This window comes from Purpureocillium takamizusanense, chromosome 10 (assembly GCF_022605165.1).
Source record: "Purpureocillium takamizusanense chromosome 10, complete sequence".
Classification (NCBI taxonomy): domain Eukaryota; kingdom Fungi; phylum Ascomycota; class Sordariomycetes; order Hypocreales; family Ophiocordycipitaceae; genus Purpureocillium; species Purpureocillium takamizusanense.
Window position 1 is genome coordinate 1,089,257 of NC_063077.1, and position 22,458 is coordinate 1,111,714.

Sequence of the window (22,458 nt, forward strand, 5' to 3'; positions counted from 1 at the left end):
AGCATACAGATTAGGCGAGAACAGGGAGCGGTTTGGATCTCTCGAGTGCGGGGCGATGAAGTTGAGGCCGTGTCCATGGGGGTCCGAGACAGCGGCTCCGACCTCCCCAACCCATCGCGAGCATGCCGATCATGGACGCCAACGAGGTCGGTCGCACCCGCGCAGGAGGGGTGTCGTGCTATGCTTGCAATTTAGCGTCCCCATGCTCGTGCATGCGAGCAAGACGTATCGGCACATCTGCAGAGCCTACCAGCGCCATGCCGGGTCATTTGACGCCTACGCTCGTCAGCAGCCACCCGTCCTGCCCGCCGCTTCCGACCTGCTTCAACTCCTACAGTCCGATCCGCACATGCATTGACTGCGAGGAAATTAGATTAGCTGCCACGTCGGGTCGTCTTGTTCCGGCTCCTGTGTCATCGACTCGATAACGCCGACGGGAACGCCCGCATGTTGCCAGACCTTGCCATCCTTCATCACGAAGCTCACTTTTCGCAGCGCCTGCTTGTCCTCACGCGGGTCTGTGTCCAGGGCGATCACGTCGGCGCGGGTGCCCTTTGCAAGCCATCCGAAGCGAAAACCGCAGGCATCACCGCCGCAGGCTTCCCATCCGCCCAGCATGCACGCTTCTAGAACGTCCTCTACGGGGATTCCCGCATCAATCAGGAGCTCCATCTCTCTGACACCCTGTCCGTGGTTGAACGTGCCAGTGTCGCCGCCAGCAGCCAAGCGGACGCCCATGTCAAATGCGCGTTTGGCTAGTTGTTGGGCCGCCTCCACCTGGTCCTTGCGGATGGCTTCGGTGGCTGCAAGAGTCGGTACCAGAATGGTGTCATGCCTCCTTAGCTCCCTGAGCAGTTCGTCACCGCCCTCCGATCCGTGCTCTATCGATGTAACGCCAGCCTTGGCAGCCATGATGGCACCCCTGGCAGTTCCTGCATGGCAAGCCACGGGAAGGCCAGCAAGCCTCGCTTCGTCGACGATGCAATCCATCTCCTCCTGCGTGAACATGACGACCTGAGGGTTCGCAGCTTTGGGTGGGAAGCGCATGCCACCAATGTATGGATGAGTCTGCAAGGGTGGGAATCTCATGATCTTCCTCCTATAGTCGGCGTAGAACTTGATGACGTCGGCGCCGTCGGCAACCCTTCTGCGTACTGCTCTCCGGACGCCAGTCGGCCCATCACATGAGTCGGATATGGTCGGCCCAGCTACGCCATTGGCTGCGTTTTCGGTGCGCATCTCATAGGAGCCAGTGCTGGTCAGCGCGTGCGTCGCGACGAAGAGTCGCGGACCCGGTATGAGCCCGCGATTGATAGTGTCCCTGAGATTGGCGTCGAACGAGCCCATACCCTCGGACCCCAGATCACGATAGGTGGTGTATCCAGAAAGGAGCGCGAGACGCACGTGGTTGGTCGCGCGGACCGTGCGCTCAACAATGCTCTCGTCGCGCATCTGCTCTTGAGCTGGGCGCTCCCTAATGGGTGTCAGCATCCAGCTTAGGCGCATTGAATGGGTCTCATACTCGTAAGAATGGAGGAAAATATGGGTGTGCGCATCGACGAAGCCTGGCATGACGACCTTGGCTCGAAGGTCTATGTCGCTGCTCATAATGGGCCTGTCAGCAGAGCCGTCTCGCTCAAAGACATCGGCGACGGCACCCGTCTCAGTATCGACCCGTATCGACAGATTCTTCCTGAAGGACTTGCTATGGGGATCAAAGAGGAGACCTGCGTGAATGGTGACGAGATTGGGGGTCATGCTGGCGGCGTGAGGACTTGAGGGTCCCGAATGCCTCGAGTTGGGGAGGAGAAGGTGCCTGAAGGGCGTTCTTTCCATCTGTACGAAGTATGTGGCAAGGCTGCTGAGCCCACGGCTTCCTAATCGGGCATAGTCTACTAAACGTGCCGACTCCAAGACGATGATGACAACAGAAATGATCGTGTTTGATTTAAAATGGCATCTTTTTATCATTACATGGTTAGTGTATATATTGCAGTCAACGCACCCACGATCAACGAGGACGACAACAACCCTTCCTAGCATTCATTTCTGATTGACCTCGGCTTGGCGATTAAAGGATTTCGGACAGAACATGAGCATCCGGTCCTATAGACAAAACAGGTACGAGAGCTTTTATGGCCATCGGGCGCTCCTAGTGGAGCAACAATCTTACATGGACGATGTTGAATCATTTTTCTGGGTGCTCTTCTAGATTTGCATTCACTGCAATGGCCCAACTGAGGAGCAAGTACATGTAATTCTACGGTTCGGCAAATGGATTTACGTGGATACCGAGGAACTAGCTGAAATGAAACTTTGAATTATTGTGAAGATATTTTCCGCAAAAGACAGAAGACTATTTCACCGAATACGGCAAAGCCTTGGTGACTTGGATAAATAGGATACGAAGAGCCGTCTTCCCGAACAGGGGAAAATGGAAGAAAGAGGATGAAGAGTTGTATGACTCTATGCAGAAAGTCCTCCTTGAAGCACAAAGGGGCGTCGATGTGTAACTAGATGATAGGGGTCGATAACAACCCCAAATATGAAGATATCAAAAAGTCATGACAATATATTCTTGGATGCAACAAACCAAAAGAGACTCGAAATCCGGCGCATGGCTCCCCGACTTTCCACATCTCAGCATGAGCAGATCCTTTCTATGACTGCCCAAGAGTTCCCGAGCGATGAGATAGCCGAACTTATATATTCCCGGCACTGTCCGCGCCATGCGCAGACTATGACGTACCGTATTCGGGCTTAATAACCCCCCCATCTTCTGCAATACCTCTCGCAAGAAGAGCCTGATGGCTAGCATAATCTATGAGGCTTGATGGCCAGGACATAACTTTTGAAGGCGCCCTGCGTAGTTAGAATCGGGTCGCTCTTTTCGGCCTCCTGAATCGGGCCCCCTGCAAGTAATTTGTGGGTTGGCTGCCTGAGCTTTCAACGCGGCCCGAAGAATATCCCGAGCGAGACATTTCCCCTCCGTTGTTTGAAAGCACGAGCAAATTTTGAGCTGCAGCGCGGCTGCCCATCCTACAATCACTTGCAGTTGCTTCGTATACCCGTTGGTCGCAATCCGCAACAATGTTCTGGTTTGTCCGACCCCGTCCGCCGTCTTGCAGATATTAACCTCTTTGTGATAGTGAAATGGTGCCTCCCATAGCGGTTTCCATCACTCGAATCAGTCCTCACGGATGGATCCTGGGCTCCGCGATGATCTGCGAAAGGATTAAGAATCTGGAGGTCAAACCGGCGACTGCAATTATTGACTGGCAAGATGGCGACAACACCTTCTACCTTCGAAGGAGGACCCCAAACGATATGTCAGGAGGTGACGCTGAGATCGACAGGATACATGTCGGGGGGACTTCAGCAGCTGTTTGGTGCCTCGGAGAGAATGCGTTCTGCAAGGCACATGCCTGGTGCGAAGGGCTAGAGCTCGAGGCCAACACTATTCGATTCGTAGGTGAAAAGGCCTCAGAAGTGCCTGTCCCAGAGGTTGTCTACTCATGGATCGATCACGACCTCAACAGAACCTTCCTCATAACAAAGCGGGTCAGAGGACAAACGTTGGAACGAGCGTGGCCGCAGCTCTCCCCACCCCAACGCATACGAATTGCCCATGATATCGCACGGTTCTGTGTTATACTGGCTGCCAACACTTCATCCCGGTTTGAAACGGTCACTGGATGTGGTGTCTATGAAGCAAGGTTGATGGAGGGCGCTCATCCATCCCATCCCTCTTGGTTACCGAGAATGCTTGGTCCATTCTCGCTGGAGGCCATACAGGACTATATGGCAAACATCTCAACTGAACCTGCCCCAGACATTGATCTGCCCTTTCACTTCTACCACGCGGACCTTGGACCGACAAACATCATGATATCAGAGGATGGCAACTTTGTCACTGGGATTATTGACTGGGAATCCGCAGCTTATTACCCACGATTCTGGGTGGCCACTAAGCCCGTGTATGCTGGGGCCTTTTGGCTTGAATGTGAGACCGACGAACCGAAATTATGGGGTCAGCTCTTAGGACAGGCACTCGATGCAAGCGGTTACAAGCGACTGGAAGCAATATTCCGCCGCTGGAAGAGGTCTGTCGCTTAGTGGGTTGAGGACGTGTTCACTGGTGCTTGTACACCAAAAGAGTAGTGAGCTTTTATTTTTCATGGAAGTCCGTAGCCCATCATCAAGAAGTTGAACCATTTTCTCCTCAAAACACAAAGACCTGCGGTGCAAATCCAATTCTCCCGCCGCCGCCGCCGATGACCGCCATATTAGACACAAAGCCGTATCGGCAGCGCTTAGAGAAACTTAGCCATGCATCAGCCCTATAGACCTAGTGGGAAGGAGTCATACAGAGGCGCTATGGCGTGGAATCACTTCATTCCATCGGCGCTCCACAACCCTCACACGTCTGGACGGTCGTGTTGTTGTTGTACTTGCAGTTTTTGTTCGTGCAATGCCTCTCATTCACCAGCTCTGAGACGATAGACTGGACCATACTGAATACCTGGCTGGAAAGAGGCTAGGGGCGGAGTCGGTTCTGAGATGTGAATGCAAATATGGGTCTTGCAAAAGTGTCGAGGAGAGAGAATGGTGTCAGTGGGGGATGAGGATTCTTGTGTCAAGGCGAGATGCCAGATTATATACAAATGATTTGAGGCAAAAGCACGAGTAGCGAGCCCTCTTCTGTCACATGGGCCGCTCGAAGTGGGCACCATGAGCTATATCCAGGATATGTAAGGGCGTTGGCAAGGTTATTGTACGTACGAGCCGAGGGTCCATCGATTGAGACACCTCGAATTCTGCCTGTCTGCTTATGGACGTACTGTGAGCCGCTAATGCAGAGCGACACATCAACGCAGCGATCAGTTTGTACATTCGTGCGCTCCAGTCCTTACCCCGATGTCGTGCTTGCTGTGTTGGTGCCATACCCCGCGGCCCAAGATAGGAGGGGGGATGCTGCTGTTGAGCGAAGCAACGTACGCGCTATCTCAGGCGAAGTCCATAATAGAATGAACAGCAAGGACTATGGGATAGGTGGATGGACAACATGGGATTGGTAGTAATTCAGTGGTCTATAACTCTTCGGACGCGGCACCGTACTGCACCACTGCGGCTGCGGCTCCCACCAGCAGCCCTGCGTCACCAAACAGCAGGCCTAAGTGGCCAGCGACGCTAGGAACGTGTGAGATGCCGTGCGAGGGCAAATTCACAGACAGAATATAGGGGACCAGAAGCCGACAGTTGATGTTTCTAAAACTCTTGCTATAGACCAGCCAAGTCTCTATGTTCCTACATAGCAAAAGATGGTAGATAAGGAGGGGTTTAGGGTAGGCTACTTCGCCAGGGCCTACTAAACTCTTGCCCTATGAGTGCTTGCTTGCCTTGATCTGGCTTGTAGTGTATTCTGAGGATCGGCGTTAGCGGATGGCATCCTCTCGAGGTCTATTAGAGGGGTACCACGGTCTAGCACTGGTCTGCATTGGGAGGCAAAGCCGTGCAAAACCACGTGAAGATGTGACGTTCCTTCTGACGAGGATGGATGGGCGACGATGACGTAGAGCTGCCGCGCCCGTCGGTCTACGAAAGTGCTTGCAAAGAGAAACGCCTTATGAGTCCTTCTGGAAATGATCGCTTTTCGTTGAGAAGGCTGGTGGGCATTCCTGTGCAACTCGTTCGCAAGGCTCGTATTCGAGTGGATTTAATGGTGGGTGCTGCGCCTCAGGCCAAAAATAGGTCCTACCTACATACTTGCGACGGGCAGGTATAAAGCCGCTGCTCGCGTGGCAAGCCTGGAGTGAGCGGGCTTGCTGCGGGCTTGTTGCGTTGGCGGCGCCTAGTACGAATAGGTGTCCTGCACTGTACCCTGTAGTGTGCGGCGTGCGAGAAAGGTGACGGTAACCTGCTAATAAGGCAAGTAGGCTGTGCCGCTGCGCTGCACTCCGCTGCGTTGTGCGTACCCGCCTCCTGTGTTTGTGTGTGTCCCGCGTGCGGCTCCAGTCGTCGGCCGCCCCAAGACTGGATGGTGGACGACAGCTGTTCGTCACATGAGGGTACCCACGGCCAATGAAACGTCGGCCTTGCACAAAAACGGCCACTTGGCCCTGGGTAGACTAGGTAGAGGGCACGGGATCGCCCTCTCTGACACCCGACCGACACCAACACACACCTACGGCTTCATGTTGGGTGGGATTCAGAGGCCCTACTGGGCATTGGGTAGGCTGGCTGGCCAGCGGTGAGGGAGACCCCTCCAGTAGCTGCATACCCACGTTTGCAACAACGCAAATGGCCGCCTGCTGTCCAGCGGTCGTTGTGCATCTCACCAACCTCGGACATAGTACGTATTCACCTCGGGGGGTTTGCCATGTTGTCGGTAAATGCATGCCTGTACGAGGAAAAGGGTGGAGTCGCGCTCAGGCACAAACTGTTCTCCACTTGGTGGCCGGCCAATTACAACGGCAGGCCAGTGCGGCAGCATCCGCAGCGCGTCTCGCTGTCACTGCCATTGTCTCAACGGTACTCCGTAGGATCGCGGGGATGGAACCTGCTGAAAGCACATTACACACACGTATGCCGATGCACAATTTCCCAAGTGCGAGCATAGACACCTGCACAGAAACACTTTGCACGGTACGAAGTACATACAATGCGAGAATGTAGTAAATACAATACAATACGTACCTAGGCAAGGTAGGCAGGAGTAGGGGTTCAGTAGAGTGGGGACGCATCGTCAGGAGACAGGTTTGCTGTTCATGCACTGCTGACCCCCCCAAAACACGTCGGAATCGGGAGACGGACGACAAAAGGAAAGAAAAACCTGCGGCGGTGGCGTTCACATCGTGCAGCGGCGGCTTGACAAGAGGCGATGGGCTGACACCTGTTCTACGAGGTGGCGCTGGCGAGGCCTAGGCACGGCGACCTGCTGGCTACACTGGCAGGTTGGTGGCAGCGCGGCTCTGGCAGCCACGGGGGCACGCTTGGAGGTTCCTGGGCTCACCTCAGCCAGCGGCATCCATGGCTGCTGACCCAAGCTCCCGTCCGAGAAAAAAAAAATGCGACCAGGCGGCGCAGGGCAGGTGCGTCTCACCCTCTGGCCTGGTCCTCCCGCCGTGCAGGGCCTGGCCTGTGCTGCCGTCGTCCCCGGGCCAGTCCTGCCTGCGGTCCCACGCAGCGACGGGGGCGGCGGCGGCGGGGGCCAGACCCCTGCACCAACTGCATAAAAGTCTCTCGCTCGGCTCCTCCCCTCGTGCGCCGTGACTGACTCTCTTTTCCGCCCTTCAGTCATCCCATCACACGTAGGTACGTGTGTGCCCTGGGTCAGCCTTCCTTTACGTGTTCCCTTGTTTTTCTTCTTTATCTACTCCCTCGCATCTTCGCGTCCTCTCGTTACCTTCCCGGCCTTGTATACCTGCGTCGGCCCCGAGCCTTCCCTTGAACCAAGCCAGCCTCATCCGCGCGCCCCCCATCGCGGCGGATCCGCCCAGCGACCGGCGAACCCCCGAATCGCTTGCGTGGCCTCCTTGCACCAACGCGCGCGCGTGCGGGAACCACCAGCAACGCTCGCTTCCATCAAAGAATCTGCAACGGGGCGACGAGTACCCGCGACGCCCAGGCACGCGCCAAAGTTTATTCTCCGTCAACCTTGGCTCCCTTGCACCGTCGACCCGACCGACTGTCCCGTCACTCACTGTCGATTCTTTCTTTGATATCAAAGTACCACCCGACCCACATACATCATCAACAATGTACTCCTCAAACCTCGTCCGCCTCCTCGTGGTGGTGGTATCGGTGCTCCTGGTGGCTCAGGCTTCCTGGCTCGAAGGAAACCGCTTCGCCGTCCGATCCGTCGCTCGCAGACAAATTGGCGACATTGTTGGCGGCGCTTCCCCCACCGGTGGGAGCTCCAAGACTCCAGCTAGTACCACGCCGCCGGCTACGTCCTCGAGCAGCTCGTCCTCCTCTTCGAGTACGTCGTCATCGAGCTCCTCGTCATCATCATCGTCTCCGTCGGCCCGGACGTCGGAGACGCCCATTTTGACCCCGTCGTCGACTCCGGCCCGGACGACATCATCCAGCAGCTCGTCTAGTGAGACTCCCGTCGTACTGCCGACCACATCTTCCTCGCCGTCGCCTACTCCGACCCACAGCAGCGAGGATGTACCCCCCAGCTCGACCCCGACCCCGGTGGTTTCGACGAGCATCGAGGTCGTCACCAAGACCAACAGCGACGGATCGAAGACGACGGCGTCGTCCACCAAGCTTACCACGTCCACTCCGGGCCTCAACTCGAGCGATTCTGGCCAGACCTCGGGCATGTCGACTAAGACTCGCAACACCGTGATTGGCGTCGTCGTCGGCGTGGGAGGCGCCATCGTGCTCGGCGCCCTCGGCCTGGTCGCGTGGAGGGTATGGGGACGCAAGAAGCAGAACGAGGAGGCCGACGGGCTCATGGACTATAACATGAACCTCGCCCAGCAGGAGAAGCCTGAGCACGGAGGCTCCCCGCCCCCTCAGCGAACCACCCCCTTCCAGTCGACGCTGGAGAACTATCACCAGCCAACCCATGTCAACGCCTCTTCCAACTTCTGATCCGATCCATGACCGACAACGGATCAAGAAGGACAAGGCACCCCATAAAAGGCATGACATCATTTGTACTGATGTTTTCAATGCGGCGTTCCGGGTTTTGATACGTCCTCGTGGAATTTTTCGCCCTGGTCGATGAGTCGCCCGTATGTCCAATTCAAGGCGGATCACTTTGTAACCGTCGCGCACCCGAGCATGCCGAATTTGCGGAAACTAGAGCAGAAGCGTCTTTTGAGAAGGATAGCGATGCCCAGCTGTGAGGGGAGGAGGGGCCTTGGCTGGAGGATTGAATCCCCATGACCAGTGGCACCCAGCCTGCGCAAATTCACGTTGCAGCATGCATAGCGAGCCATAGCCAGCACTATCATCTAGAATAGATCACCTAATAATACGGATATCGTCACCTCTAACTGATAAGTTCGATATCGGGTTTCTTGGGTCAGTGGGTATATCATGCCATGCGGACAGAGTGAGTCAAACGCCTACTATCGTCAAGAACGTCGAGACATGGCGTGATATGGCTTTCTATTTATACGCTGTCCTTGACCAAGCTGGGCAGCCTGAAGGTCACCTACTACATCGCCGACGACGGTATGGGACCTTTGCGGCACCAATCTCAGCAGGGCTCGGTTTGATTCTGTGAACGACAGGGCTCACCTTGCCGTGTGCTGCTGGCGGCGTATTCATACCCGGCACATAGCAATTCGGCGGGCCCCTCGACCTCCTTGCTTGACAAGCGCCCACCACCCCGCCATTGCTTTCTAGGACGTGGTACGTACGTCTTACAACAAGGCGGGCAACGCACGAGCATGAGACATTCCGCGACGGCGAAGAGGGGCAAGTCGCTGGAATGTAGCGCGGCGAGGGGCAAGTGGTGCTGTGCGAAGTGGGAATGACGCCCTCATGAGTGACGGCCGGAGGGGCTGGCGAATATGAGTTGGACTGTCATGGTCTGTGTTTGTGTTCCTGTTTACTTCGTACGAGCTTGGGCTATTGCGCGGGATTTCGAATGGGAGCGGGCACGATGGTTGGATAGGCAGCGTGTTCCGGATGCCCTGACGCTTGGGGTGAACCACTCCTCACGAGTAAAAGTCGACACCGCAGCTGCCAGTCAAGCAGTCCCTCACGAGGAAAGAAGAGTATGGATGGGTGCCTGGAGGACCTGCCTGTCCAATGGAAACAGGCCCGCGTGGGAGTGACGTTACCGTCGCGCGTCAGCGTCCCCGGCTGGGCCAAGGCGGCCCGAAACATTTTTTTCTCTTTCTCTTGCCAGCAGAACCCTTCCCTGGTGCGGTTCGTTCATTGCCACCCGCACAGGAGCCCGTCCGCCACCGTTCGTCGACCAGAAGCAAGGCCCTTTTCGCGACGACCTACAGAGTCGTTTCAGTCGCGGCCACTGGATCTCCCTTCAAACGCGAGGGTCGAACTGCGCGTGAGTGTCTGCTGGGTGGTGGAGATGGGCTCTGACGCCACAGCCAAACTCAATCCGAGTGCTGGCACTGATGGGGGAATTGCTGCTGAGTGAGAGTGGGGAGCGTGTCGCTCTCCCTCGGGCCCGCCCCCATCCAAGCTGGGCGCTGTGTGAAGGTGTGTTCCTGAAGCCAAAAAAAAAGTTTGAAGCCATTGCCGTCTCCCTCGTCAGGCCGACCCATCGCCCCGTCGCCCGTCGACATGCACACAATGGGGCCACTAGGGTCGGGCGCGGGCTAGCGCGCCTTTTGTGGAGACCGATTGAATGAAAGAGTGAATGAGTGAAGGAAGAATGGAGCTGAGCTCTGTGAGCTGTGGCTCGCGCGTCTCTTGTTCGCGGGGTGGTGGCTGGCTGGCTGGCGAGGGCGTAAGCGTCGGCTTGGGCATTCTGTGATGGGATCCATCCAGCATGGCATGGCATCATTGACTCCGACCACGGGGGTCCTGGTCTCAGAAGCCCCGTGGCCATGGCAGGCACGCACATCCTGCAAAAAAGGAGCACTCAGTTCTTGGGATTCCACAGACGGGGCGGGCTGCCCGCAGAAATGAACACTGGCCGGTCGTTTGCCTGCTGCCTGAACGGTAGAGGGCGGCCCCGGCAGCTGGAGGTAATCAAACCAGTGCTCCTGGTGCTGCCAGTAGTAGCCGAGCCCATGATGCTACCGCGGCGCGTCGAGTCGCGGCGGACCCGTCTCTCGCGCGGCGTTTAGGAGGTACCTGCATCCGCTGCAGAGCGCCATATTCAGCCGCGGGCGCTCGCGGCCCGGCCGAGGTACTCCTCATCTACAACACCCCTGTCGCGAAGAGACGGCCCGGGTGGCCTGTTGAATTTGTATCCTGCTGGGGCGGCGGGCCACTCATCAAACTGCACCGGCCAGGAGCACCTCGGGTCCCATGGGAGAGTCAATGGGCGCCGTCCAGCACGAGGGGATGCACAGCTGCTGCTGCTGCTGGTGGGTTGTCCGACGGTGCGGGCTTGTTGCTTGGATTTGGAGGTGCAGGTCAACATTGACGCGTACCAAGTACATGCACCGGCTTGACGAGTCGTCAACAACCTCCCCGTCACCCGTCACTGATGACTGGACCCTGTAATAACACCAGCATGTGCTCTGAACGGGGCTCTCCGTCAGCGCCAACGTGCCCAGCCCAGATGTTCCAGGTTGCCCACCACGCCCCCCCCAGATCTGCGGCCAGTTGGCCCCTTCCCACCCGCAACCTGGAGCCTTTCCATTCGATCTGGCCCGACCTTTTTTTGACCTTGGGTATTTTTCGACATCATCCCGCCCGCCTCCCCCCCCGGCCGCGACCCCCTTTGACCGTCCGATGTGTCCGGCCGCACCGCACTGCGCCATCTCTGTTCCTGTGCCAGCGCCGTGCTTCTTCCTCTGATGCCATCGCCGTCGTTCCTTTAATTTGTCGACACGGAGGCGACCGCCCAGTCGAGCCGGCCCACGACCTCTCCAGCTTGCTTGCTACGCGCCGCGTTATTAGTCGTTCCGCTAAAACGCCCCCTTTCCTGCCTGCGGGAAAGCGTCTTTGGTGGCCACCACAACGCGTCGCGTAACAAGCTCACGACGGCCCCGACGTTAACCCCCGGGCTCTCGAGAGCGCGAGCGAGCGAGTTTTGGAGTCGAGACGCGGGGAGATAGAGAGAGACTCAGCTGCAGGCGACGGGTTCTTCGTCTGCGCTGATCTCGCTAGGTGAGTACGCGGACGCAGCCCATCATCCCGCCCACCGACTCCCTTACCGCATGGTGTGCACTCGAGGCAAACGGACAACACCCAGCTAAATCCAGGCGCGCCAAGGTTTCCGTAACGACGTCGCCGCAAAGTTCGCCGGCGGCTTCTGGTCCTCGTGCATGCGCACAGGACGGCCCTGACGATTCCTCGTCTGAGATTCAACCTCAGCCGCAGGTGTCACCAGCTCTATCCACCGCGTCCACTGCCGACGGCGACGAAGACATCGAGTCGTCTCCCGCGCTCCCGCCTCTTCCTGCCCCAGTTCTGCCTGGACGGGTCGCCGACCTCCTGCGGACGCCGCCTCCCGAGGCGGGCGAATTTGGCACTGCCAGCTGGGGCTCCCCGTACCCCCAGACGGACGCCAATCTCCGCCGCCAGAGCTTCAGCAGCGAGCTATCGGACGACTCGCCCATCCACCACCTCAACATCGACACTCCTTTTCTGCGACAGCAGCCTGACGTTGCGCCTTCCGAACTCGAGTCGCAGCCGCCGATCAGTGCCGCGGCTGCAGTTCTTGCGAACAGGGCAAGACGCCGGCAGAGGGGCCTGACGGAAGATTGGATCCGTACGCACACCACGGGCATCGTCAACGCGGAACCGAAGCACTGGTTCAGCGACGGCAGCGACTCTGAGCACTCTTCACTGAGCGGCTCGGAACTAGCTTGGTTTGCTGACGGCGACGTTCGCACCCCCAAGCCGAGTCGCCAAGTGAGCGGACAGTCGGCGAAGAGACGCTCTCGCCACCGACGCTCAAAGTCTAGCCTCGAGACACTGAAACCCGGGCTCTCCATCAGCCTCAAGCCGGGCGAATCAATCGCCATGGCCTCAGCTCGTGACCCGGATGCTGCGCCGGCTACCGAGCCCGAGTCATCGTTGGCTACCGGCGAGCGCGACGTTTCTCCGACTGTCGAGTCACCCGAAGAAAACACGTTTGAGAACGCAATGGATGGAGAACTTAAGCGACCTGCAACGCCTGCCAAAGGCTCAGAGAAACCATTGCCTCAGGAGCCAATGGCTAGTCCCCGTCTCCGGAAGAAGGTGCCATGGAAAGGAAAGAACATCATGATCGCCCTGCCACGCGATGATCAACGCGGACGACCCGGAAACACCCCGATGCCTCTCCGCGCTGACGACATTGAGCGAATGTTTGACTCTTGGAAGGAGCTGGGGTACTCTGTCGACGGGTTCGACCTCGTGGCGGAAGGCTCTCAGCCGCAAGAAACCGCAGATTCGCAAAGTCGACTGGGCTGGCCGGATCCTGACGAGCTGACCCAAGAGCGGTCTATGAGGACGTACCAAGTGACTTTGCCAGATCTGAATGCTTGGGCCAATTACGTCAATGAGCTCCAGGAGGCCAAGCTCCGTGCACTGGGCGTCTCCTCCGGAGACGATGAAGCCCAGGCACCATCCACATCTCCGCCGACCACGGATCCTTCGCGACAGCCGTCTGCGCAGTATCCGCCACTGCCCTTCTCCCCTCCGCTGCCGACGTCGTCGGCTTCCAGCAATCAGGCCATTGCTGGTTACCCTTTCCCGGGCCAGTTTATCCCGCCTGTTCAGAGCCCCGGGCTTCCGACGGGAGCATCACCTGTCCCCTTTGCGGCGGTGCCTGGGAAATTTAACCCTCGCCAATCCATCTCACTGCCGGCCGGCAGCTCACCGTTCCAGTTGTCTGCTCAGTCTCCCCAGGGATGGCAGAGCCAAAGTGGCATCCTCCAAGGCCTCAATCGTCACGACTCGCCTTCGCTGGCTCATCTTAGCGGCATGCTCTCGCCGCAGTCTCCATTCGGGCTTGACGCTCTGCAGCAGACCATGAACCCGTCTTTCAACGTGCACAACCGACATCAGTCACTGCAGTACTTCCCCCAACAGATGGGCGCCAGGGCCTCGCCGCGCTTGCAGGAAGTGCGTGAGGAGGAGGATGAGCTTGCTAACAAGAGCCCGTCGAAGACGCCAGAGCCCCCACAGCAGCAACAGCAGAACCCGGAGAGCCTGCAAGCCGAGATCGACGACGCCGAATACCATCTCGAGGAGCAGCTTCGAAACCAGCTTGAGCACGAGGACTACAACCCACAGAACCAAGCCGAGAGACCCGTTGCCGCAGCCCATGTTGAAACGACACACTCTCGCGATGGGTCTAACAATGTCCAGGTTGCGGAGCGCTTTGCACAGGAGCCTGGCAAACCGTTGGTATTGCATCATCCCCGTCCTCACAGCCGAGGCCACTCGCTGTCGCAAAACTTCTTCCGCGAGCATGAAGAGACTCAAGACGGCACACAGGCTGGCCGCAACCAGCTGAATGCCCTGAATGATATTCCGGAGCAGCAAAAGGTTGACGAGACTTACGAGATCGAGACCAATCCTAGCAACCTTGGCACTCCCGTTCAGGACTTTGACTTTGCCGCTGCCCTTGGACACCACCAGAAGGCTCTATCGAACTCCAGCAACCCGTGGCAAGACCATGTCTCGACGACGAGCACCAGACGGTCCAGTCATGGCAGCAGGCCGTCATTGTCTGGGCTTAATGTGCAGGCACCGGAGTTCAAGTTCAACCCCGCCAATACCTTCACACCCGGCTTGTTCAACTTCTCGGGCAACAATTTCCAGCCGGCCGTGTTCCAAGCCGGCAACGTCATGGGCTCTCCGGCTAACTCCGTCTCGCAGCATGGCGGCTCAGGCAGGTTTCACGCAACGGCCCCGTCATTTTCTCCTGGACAGACAGACTTCAGTTTTTCGACATCCGGGCCCAAGTTCCGACCTGACGCGCCAGCATTCACGCCGTTGCAATCCCTCTCTGGCTCGGTCACCAGCCCGATTGGGTCTGGTAGCGAAAGTGGGAAGAGAAAGTCCATCTTTGGAAACATTAACATCCAGACGAGCGACATCATCAAGCCGCCAAAGAAGTCCAAGGCTGTTCCCATCGTCAGGCCGTCTAGCAGATCGTCTGCCAAATCGGCCAAGATTTCCGTGCGAGACGATGACATTCGCGAAGGCGACGATACTCATTTCGCGAATGACATGCCGCGCGTCAAGCGAGCCATGAGCGAGGCGCCAGACGGCAATGACGTGCCTCTATTCGCCGATCGGCCAAATGATGACGGCCATGATGGGCACAGCGGCGCGGAGGAGGTCTCTGCCCTTGAGGAGGGCGACGACGTGCTGCCCGTGGACACGTCAGTTTCATCGATGGCGACGGATCATATGGATACACAGGCTACGACCGCGGCGGCATCTGAGACCTCCCCCGCAGCTTTGAACGGGCATTGGACTCCGTTTGAATTCGACTCCAAATTCGAAGCTCAAAACTTTAGCGAGGCGCAGGCCTTCGGAGACACCGGTCTGGGCCTGGCAGAGCACAAGAAGTCCATGTCTGCCACGGCGGAGCCGTTCGTGCCTAGTGCGGCGTGGCCATCTGATGAGCAAGATCAGGACAAGACTATTCAACCCGAGGCTCCAGCGGCCAAAGATCGCGAGCCCTCACCTCCGCCTGCAAGGCGGACAATTACTCCAAAGGGATTGGGCGCCTCCCGCTTCGCTTCACCACCACCAAAGCCGCAAGGCCTGGCGGGCTCGCGCTTTGCGAGGGAGCCATTGCCAGAAGAACCCCAGAAGCCCTTGTCAGACGAGGAGATCATCGAGTCTGTGGAAGAGCAAGACGATACAGCTCCTCTTGGACGACTCATTGACATTGGAGACGATCGTGAGCCAACATTTGAGGAAATTGACGCGGTCATGCAGCATCTCGAGACTGACCCATCGATGGGAGTCAACAAAAACAAGGAGGTCGTTCCGCAATGGCAACGATCGGCTACAGCTGAGACCGAGATTGATGCTCGAATGCATGAGCTGCAGCTACCAGTAGACGGCTTTAACGGCGATGGCGCGAGCACCACGCCTCGTCAATATCATGCGACGCCTGAGGCTCCTCCGATGCTTAGCACGGAATTGGAGGACCCCTTCGTCGACCCGCCCGTCAGTCCTCGCTCTCCGGATCTCGACAATGAGTTTGACGAGCCCCAGATCGAGAGCGAGCTTGCCAGTGACTGGGAAGGTGCCTTCACTGAAGATGAGCATGACAAGCTCGCCAACCGGACCCAATTCTTTGACGGACGTGTCAACGAGCTGGTGGGCAACCTGCTGGCATCCAGACTGGAGCCCCTGGAGAGATCTCTGTCCTCTATCCAGAAGGCCCTGGTACCCCGATCGCGCCGTGCCCCTTCCTCTCGTCGCGACATGCGTAGCATGTCTATCGAATTCCAGGAGAGCGATGCTGATGACGAGGATGACGGCTTGCCTGTGCCCCGCCTGTCTGCCAGCCCGCGCCGAGACCGTAGGATGGAGTTCATTAAGGCTGCTGTTATTGAAGCGTTGAGTACGCAAGACCGTCAGCAGCCTATTGCTCAAGAAGAGATCCCTGCGGAAGAGTCCACGCTACGCAAGGCGCTCGACGAAATGAAGGAGCAGATCGCCGCCAGCTTACAGACTCGATCTGAGGAGCAGGAGCGGGCTAACAAACACGGCGATGAAATCCGACAGCTTCTCACAGCTAGACCTGACGAACAGCTGCTGAACAAGGTCGAGGACCTCCAGTCCAGGCTCGCCGAGGCGGAAGAGCGCCTCCAGGCCCAGCATGCCCACGCCGAAAAGCAAGTCACAGAGCGCAGGGCTGCTGAGGACGCCGCCGCGGAGCTGCATCGCAAGCTGCAGAGCGCTGAGACTCGGGTGGAAGTTGAAATTATCAACCGAAGCGTGTTCGACCAGCGCGTTGCGGACCTCGAGGATCGTCTGAGGCAGCAGGAGGACAAGACGGAGGATGAGGTCAAGATTCGACGCAGTGCCGAGGATAGGCTCTCCGAGGTACAGCGTCTGCTAAGAATCTCATCTGAAGAGGAGAATCGCCTTAGAGATGTCGTTGAGGAGCGCGACCAGAAGATCAAGGCTCTGGAGGCCAGCGGTGGTAAGACCGCCATGCGCATGACTCTGCTGGAGGCTGCACAAACCAATTCCTCACAATCGCAAACGGAGATGACCAACAAGGTCAACGCTCTCGAGGCGGACCTTCGAAACGTACGCCAGGACAATAATCACTGGCGGGCTGAGGCCGAACGAGCCGACGAAGCCGCTCGACGCAAGTCTGGCGAGCTGGCCTACGTGATGGAGGAGAACAAGCACATGCAGAAGACACTCAGCACTTTGGCCACGCAGCTGGAAGAGAATGAGCGTCTGCGCGAGACGTGGCGCACCAAGTTCCTCTCTCTGCAGGACGACATGGGCAAGGCAGCTCGCGACATTGCCGAGGAGAATGCGCGCCGCATCAAGAGAGATCAGACTATGATCGCCCGTCAGGAAGTGCTTGATGCCAGATTGCAGGCCGAGGCCAAGACGCGCGAGCGTCTGGAGATCGAGATGGAGCGTCTCCAGATGAACGAGCGGGCGGGAATGCGTGCCGTGAGCGAGAACAAGCGCCTCGAGGGCTTGTTGGCGGAGCTGCGCACCGAGAACCACAAGTTACAGCAGGCCGCGTCTCGTTACCAGCGGGAGTTTGAGGAGGCCCGCGAGTCTGGCGCCAGCGAAGTCAAGCGTACCCGGATGGCCCTGCAGACGGAGATTGATGCCGCCAACAACCACGTCAACGTTGTCCGCGAAGAGCTCGAGGAGCAGAACTCGAAGCTTCGTAGTGAGCTGGACAATGTTAAGCTGGAGGCCGACACGGCCAAGGCCCAGAATGAGATGCTGCTCGAGGAGGCCCAGACCACCAAGGCCACCGAGCTGGAGCAGCTCAAGCGCAAGCTCGAGAACGAAGCCGAGGACATGCAGGCTCGCTACGAGCGACAGGTCAGCAACGTCACCGAGGACGCCCAGCGAACAGAACAACAGCTTCTCGAGCGCCTCAGCTTGTCGTCGTCCAAGATTGAGCACCTGCAGGATCGCATTGTGCACCTCGAGGACAAGCTCGAAATCGCCAAAGAAGCCGCCGCAGCTGCAGCACAGGCTGCCAAGTCTGCTGGTGTAGAGCCCGGACCCGCTGCCGCTGTCATTGCCTCTCAGCCCAAGGCCGTCGACAGAACACTCGAGCCACCCGAGAAGATATCTCCGCAGGCCCTCCGCGAGTCCATCATGGTTCTTCAGGAGCAACTCCAGGCCCGCGAACAGAGGATCGAGGAACTGGAACAGATCGTGGCCAAGTCCGATCCTGACGCCGCCTCCAAGATCTCGAAGCGAGATGATGAGATCAGCTGGCTTCGTGAGCTGCTCAGCGTGAGGCACGGCGATCTCCAGGATATCATCACCGCGCTCTCTGGAGACAGCTACAATCGTGAGGCGATCAAGGATGCCGCTATCCGCCTCAAGGCCAACCTCCAGATGGAGGAACAGGAACGGGAGAGAGCCATGAACGGTGGCTCGGCCATCACCTTGCCCAACATTGCCCACACAATTCAGGCCGCGACGCCACGGGTCGCTCAGGCTGTCGGCCCGATCGCTGCGGCCTGGGGAAGCTGGCGCAAGTCAAGCCAGCCCTCGTTCCGCAGCATCTCTGCCGCGCTCAACTCCCCCGCTGGGAGCAACGCCACGCCTTCTAAGAGCAGAGGCGTCATGGGCCCCCAGAACAGCCTGCTCGGGGGACTTTTGACGCCGCCCGCGTCGGGCCTGCGCCAGACGCCGCCTGTGGACAACCGGCCACAACCGACCGCCTTTGCCAGCACTGGGCGTCGTTATACGTCCCAGAGCAGCGCGCCGCTTCGTCCTCGAGGTGAATCGACTGCTTCCCGTCGATCGGATGTGCTACCTTCGGTTCAAAGCACCCCCCCGCGCCAGCTCGAGCGGAGAGATCACCCTCAGACGCCGCCTATGATGCGTGAGAGTGGGTATGACTCAGATGCTCAGCCGGGCGACTTTGACGATCATGACTTCTTTGAAGAGGATTAAGCCTCCGACGCTAGACACGCCCGCACGTGTCGAGGATGACACGGTGGCGACGTCTATTACAACACACTACTCGACCTTTCCTTTGTTTAATGCTTTGTCGCAAGAGAGGTGGACACAAAATGGCTATCGAAGACGAGCAGACGTGCGCAGTGCTCATGAATCACTGCGCACAATTGCATTCTTTTTCTTCTTTTCTATTCCACTCAGATTGCGAAATACCACACATCACCACTTGAACCTAGAAAGATACCCCCTTTGGATTGGCTGTTGCTGTTTTTTCTTTTCATTACACTTTCGGAGCAGCCTCGTTCGATGACAGTCGCTCGCGGCCTCCCCCCCTTTTCAGCACGCATTTTCGGTTTTCACGAGCTTGAACATGAGCTGCGGCGGCTGCGGAGGTGTGTTCGCTCCGTTTCCTTTGTGGGACGCATAGCGGTGATAGGTGAGGGGGGCGAGAGAGAGAGAGTGACTGACGGAAGAGAGGAAGGGGAAGAAACGGGCGGGGTAGAGTGAGAGAGCTCGCTTGATTCTCTGGAGAGCGCCGTTTTAAGTGGACATGGAGGGCGGGTATGGGTATACCGGCCTTGTTCATTTTTTATCAGACCCCCTTTTTGTGAGAAATGCTGTATGAGGTACATAGTAATAATTGCCCTCCCCCTTTCCCCCATGTGTTGCGTAGCTACTGCTGCTGATGCTGTTCCACCCGGAGTGAGGCTGCTGACTGAGTATGCATGTTGGAGGGACAGACACATGGCAGTTCATCGAGAGTTGGGTGATTTGGTGTTTTATCATTGCCTGCCCACTCATGCCATATGGTAAGGGCGTGCGTACTGCTTTATGACTAGTAGGCAGGTCAGGTAGTAGTATACAAGACGCGCAACGACAGCAATTACAACGACAACACTCCCATCCTCCTCCGCCCTAGTCCAAAGGGAGGTAGGTAGTTGTGTGGGCGGGTGAGCGTGCCGCCAATTTTTCTTCTTTTTTCATATATCTTCATTCACCCCGAGGAGCCGAGGAGCTTCTCGACGGCCCATCTTACGGAAAAGTTGCGCAGGTCCGAGTAGTGCTGGCCGACGCCGACGAAGAGTACGGGGACGTTTGTGGCGTGGACGAGGGAGACGAGGGTGCCGACCATGTCGCCGACGGTGTCGCACTTGGAGATGATGAAGCCGTCGAGGGAGCGGACGGAGCCGAAGGCGGCGTTGAAGTTGCGCGCCTGGGCGACCGAGTCGGTGCCGACGAGGGCCTGGGAGGGTGAAGCCGTTAGTCACGGGAATGGGACGACAGGGGAGACGGGGAGACGACAGGACGATGGCAGCATCGAGATAAGGTAGTTGTAGTGCCGCTGGAGAGAGAGAGAGAGGGAGAGAGGGAGAGAGGGAGAGGGAGGGAGGGAGGGAAAGAGAAACAGGGTTTTTGTGCGAGCGTATGTGCATGCATGGGAACAAACGTACCTCGCCGACCATGAGGATCTTGTCTGGCTGGGCAAACTTGGCAAACTTCTCGAGCGAGGACATGAGGCGCTGGTCGTTGTGCCGGCGGCCGGCCGTGTCGATGAGGACAACGTCGAAGCCCTCGTGGGCGGCGTGCGCGACGGCGTCCTTGGCGACGGCGGCGGCGTCCTTGCCGTAGCCCTTTTGGTAGAGCTCGACCTGGCCGCCCTCGCGGGCGGTGAGCTCCTTGAGGTTGCGGACGTGGACGGCGAGCTGCTCGACGGCGCCGGAGCGGAAGGTGTCGCCGGCGGCGATGAGGACCTTGTACTTGTTCTGCAGGAGGAAGAAGCAGATCTTGGACAGGTTGGTCGACTTGCCGACGCCGTTGACGCCGACGATGGAGATGACGTAGGGGCGGGCCTTGCGGAGGGAGGTGGCCGGCGGCGCGGTGACGGCGTCGATTTCGCGGAGCAGGTCAAGGGAGGAGGTGGGCGTGAGCATCTTGGTGAGGGACGACTCCATGGCCGTCTGTATCTTCGAGTTAATACCTGTGCAGAGTTGTCAGTCGTGGTGGTCCGGCTCGAGGGGGATAACATGGGCCCAAAGGGGTGGAAACATGCCCTCGAAGCTGCCCGTCTTGACGCCGACGAGCTCCTTTTGCACGCCCTCGCATAACCTCACGGCCGCCTCGCGCGCGACGTTTTTCCGCAGCAGATGCTCCTCCATGCCCTTCATGGCCTTGTCCAGCTCCTCCTTGGTTAGGGTTTTGCCGCCGACGACGTTTCGGAACAGCCCGCTGATGGCGTTGACGCCGGAGCCGAGGAGGCCGCCCTTGGCCTCCGGCTGCGCGCTCGCCGCGGCCTTCTTGGCCTCGGCGGACGCGAGCATGTCGTGCACCTCGTCGCCGAGATCCTTGAGTACGAACTTGCCCTTGCTTGACGACCCCCATGTGGACGCATCCACGGCGTCCACGGCACTTGACCGGCCGACAGTCTCGCCCTCGTTGTCGCTCAACGGATTGAGCTGAGCAGAGTAGTCCAGCTTGACGTCGTCGCTCTCCTCATTCGCGAAGCCGTCGGCGTCCCAGACCCGGCGCACCTTGCCGCTCTTCTTTGGCTTTGTCGACGTCTCGTCGCCGGACGAAGCAGCCGCTGACCCGCTGTTTTGGGCTTTCCGTGCCCGCCTGGACATTTTGGCGACAGGACCAGCCTTGCCGACCACCAGATGGCTACTGCCCGGGGTGGAAGGTCGCGATGTGTTCGGCGTGACTACCGGAGTAGAGTCATTTGACGGCTCATCGGGTGCGTCGCTATGCAGGGCCCTGCCTCTGTAGGTAAGACCTGGTGCAGCCGGCGCATCTCCCACGGCGGTGGCTGCCACTTGGCGCGCCGCGGGATCGGCCGCGTTCGACGTGTCTAGCTCCTGGAGCTGCTGGTCGAAGTAGTCGTCGAATTTTGTGCACTCGACGATGGTCGTGTTGGGCTTCTTGAGCTGCTCGCCGTACAGAGAGACGAAGATTGTGCGGATGTTGTCGACGAGCTTGTCGACCCAGGACAAGTGGAAGAGGGACCGGTAGACGGCCTGTGTCGCAAGGTTCAGTGGGCGAGGCGCGCTGTAGGGGGGGCATTGTGTCGACTTACGACAAATATGATGCCCAGTTCCTTCACCATGGTCCACTTGAGCGTGTGCTGGTCCTTTTTGTACGGGGCATTCGTAGCTGCGGACTGCGCGGACTGGACGGCGCTGGCGCCACCCTTCTCCTCGATGAAGGTGTCGGCGATGAAGTCGTTGACGACGGATAGTTTGACGGGTGCATATGTCCTGGACCAGAGGACCACGCCAGAGGTGGTGATGATCTCGAACGTGTCCAACATGGCGACGTTGGAGGTCCGCGCCGTGGACCGCGAGCAGGGCGACGAGTTGGCAGTCGAGGAAAGACGATGACGAGGACGAGGGACGGGTCGGAGGAGAGACCTGCGAGCAGGCCAACTGGCAGCGGCGCGCCGGGCAGAGTACTGGCTACTAAAACGCCTTGTTCGTTGGAGGACGAGGAACAGAATGGGACGGTGCAAGGTCAATAAGTGTACACCGGGAGGCGCATGGGTCGCCTGGCAGTTGTCGGAGATGCCGTGCTGGAGCTTCGGTCGGCGACGGCGTCGGCCAGGGTCCCGCGCCAACTGATAGCGATAGCGAAACCCGTCTTGCTGGTATCTTTCATCGGGTCTGGGGGGGCCCGGATCGTTCTGGGCCACATCACGTGGTGGCCACTGCCGCTGAAAGACCC

At 58.4% G+C, this 22,458-nt stretch overlaps 5 protein-coding genes across 5 annotated transcripts; 3 read left to right on the forward strand and 2 right to left on the reverse strand.

Moving 5' to 3' along the window:
* Positions 1–23: 23 nt before the first annotated feature.
* On the reverse strand, positions 24–1,758 carry JDV02_009851 (uncharacterized protein; the record flags this gene model as incomplete). The annotated part of the gene is made up of 2 exons (XM_047991543.1): positions 24–1,474; positions 1,523–1,758. The coding sequence occupies 2 exons, from the start codon at positions 1,756–1,758 to the stop codon at positions 370–372; spliced, it is 1,341 nt and encodes a 446-aa protein (XP_047847555.1). The 3' UTR covers positions 24–369.
* A 6,000-nt stretch (positions 1,759–7,758) lies between these two features.
* JDV02_009852 (uncharacterized protein) lies at positions 7,759–8,604 on the forward strand (the record flags this gene model as incomplete). Its single annotated transcript, XM_047991544.1, has 1 exon — positions 7,759–8,604. The coding sequence occupies one exon, from the start codon at positions 7,759–7,761 to the stop codon at positions 8,602–8,604; it is 846 nt and encodes a 281-aa protein (XP_047847556.1).
* Positions 8,605–9,742: 1,138 nt separating this feature from the next.
* Positions 9,743–10,126, forward strand: JDV02_009853 (uncharacterized protein; the record flags this gene model as incomplete). The annotated part of the gene is made up of 1 exon (XM_047991545.1): positions 9,743–10,126. One exon carries the CDS (start codon positions 9,743–9,745, stop codon positions 10,124–10,126), a length of 384 nt encoding a protein of 127 aa, XP_047847557.1.
* A 1,213-nt stretch (positions 10,127–11,339) lies between these two features.
* JDV02_009854 (uncharacterized protein) lies at positions 11,340–19,404 on the forward strand. The gene has a single exon (XM_047991546.1). The coding sequence runs from the start codon at positions 12,631–12,633 to the stop codon at positions 18,736–18,738; it is 6,108 nt and encodes a 2,035-aa protein (XP_047847558.1). The 5' UTR covers positions 11,340–12,630; the 3' UTR covers positions 18,739–19,404.
* Positions 19,191–22,347, reverse strand: JDV02_009855 (uncharacterized protein). Its single transcript, XM_047991547.1, has 4 exons — positions 21,815–22,347; positions 20,795–21,755; positions 20,196–20,722; positions 19,191–19,987 (listed from the first exon to the last, which is right to left on the reverse strand). Exons 1-4 carry the CDS (start codon positions 22,046–22,048, stop codon positions 19,739–19,741), a joined length of 1,971 nt encoding a protein of 656 aa, XP_047847559.1. The 5' UTR covers positions 22,049–22,347; the 3' UTR covers positions 19,191–19,738.
* Between the last annotated feature and the right edge of the window lie 111 nt (positions 22,348–22,458).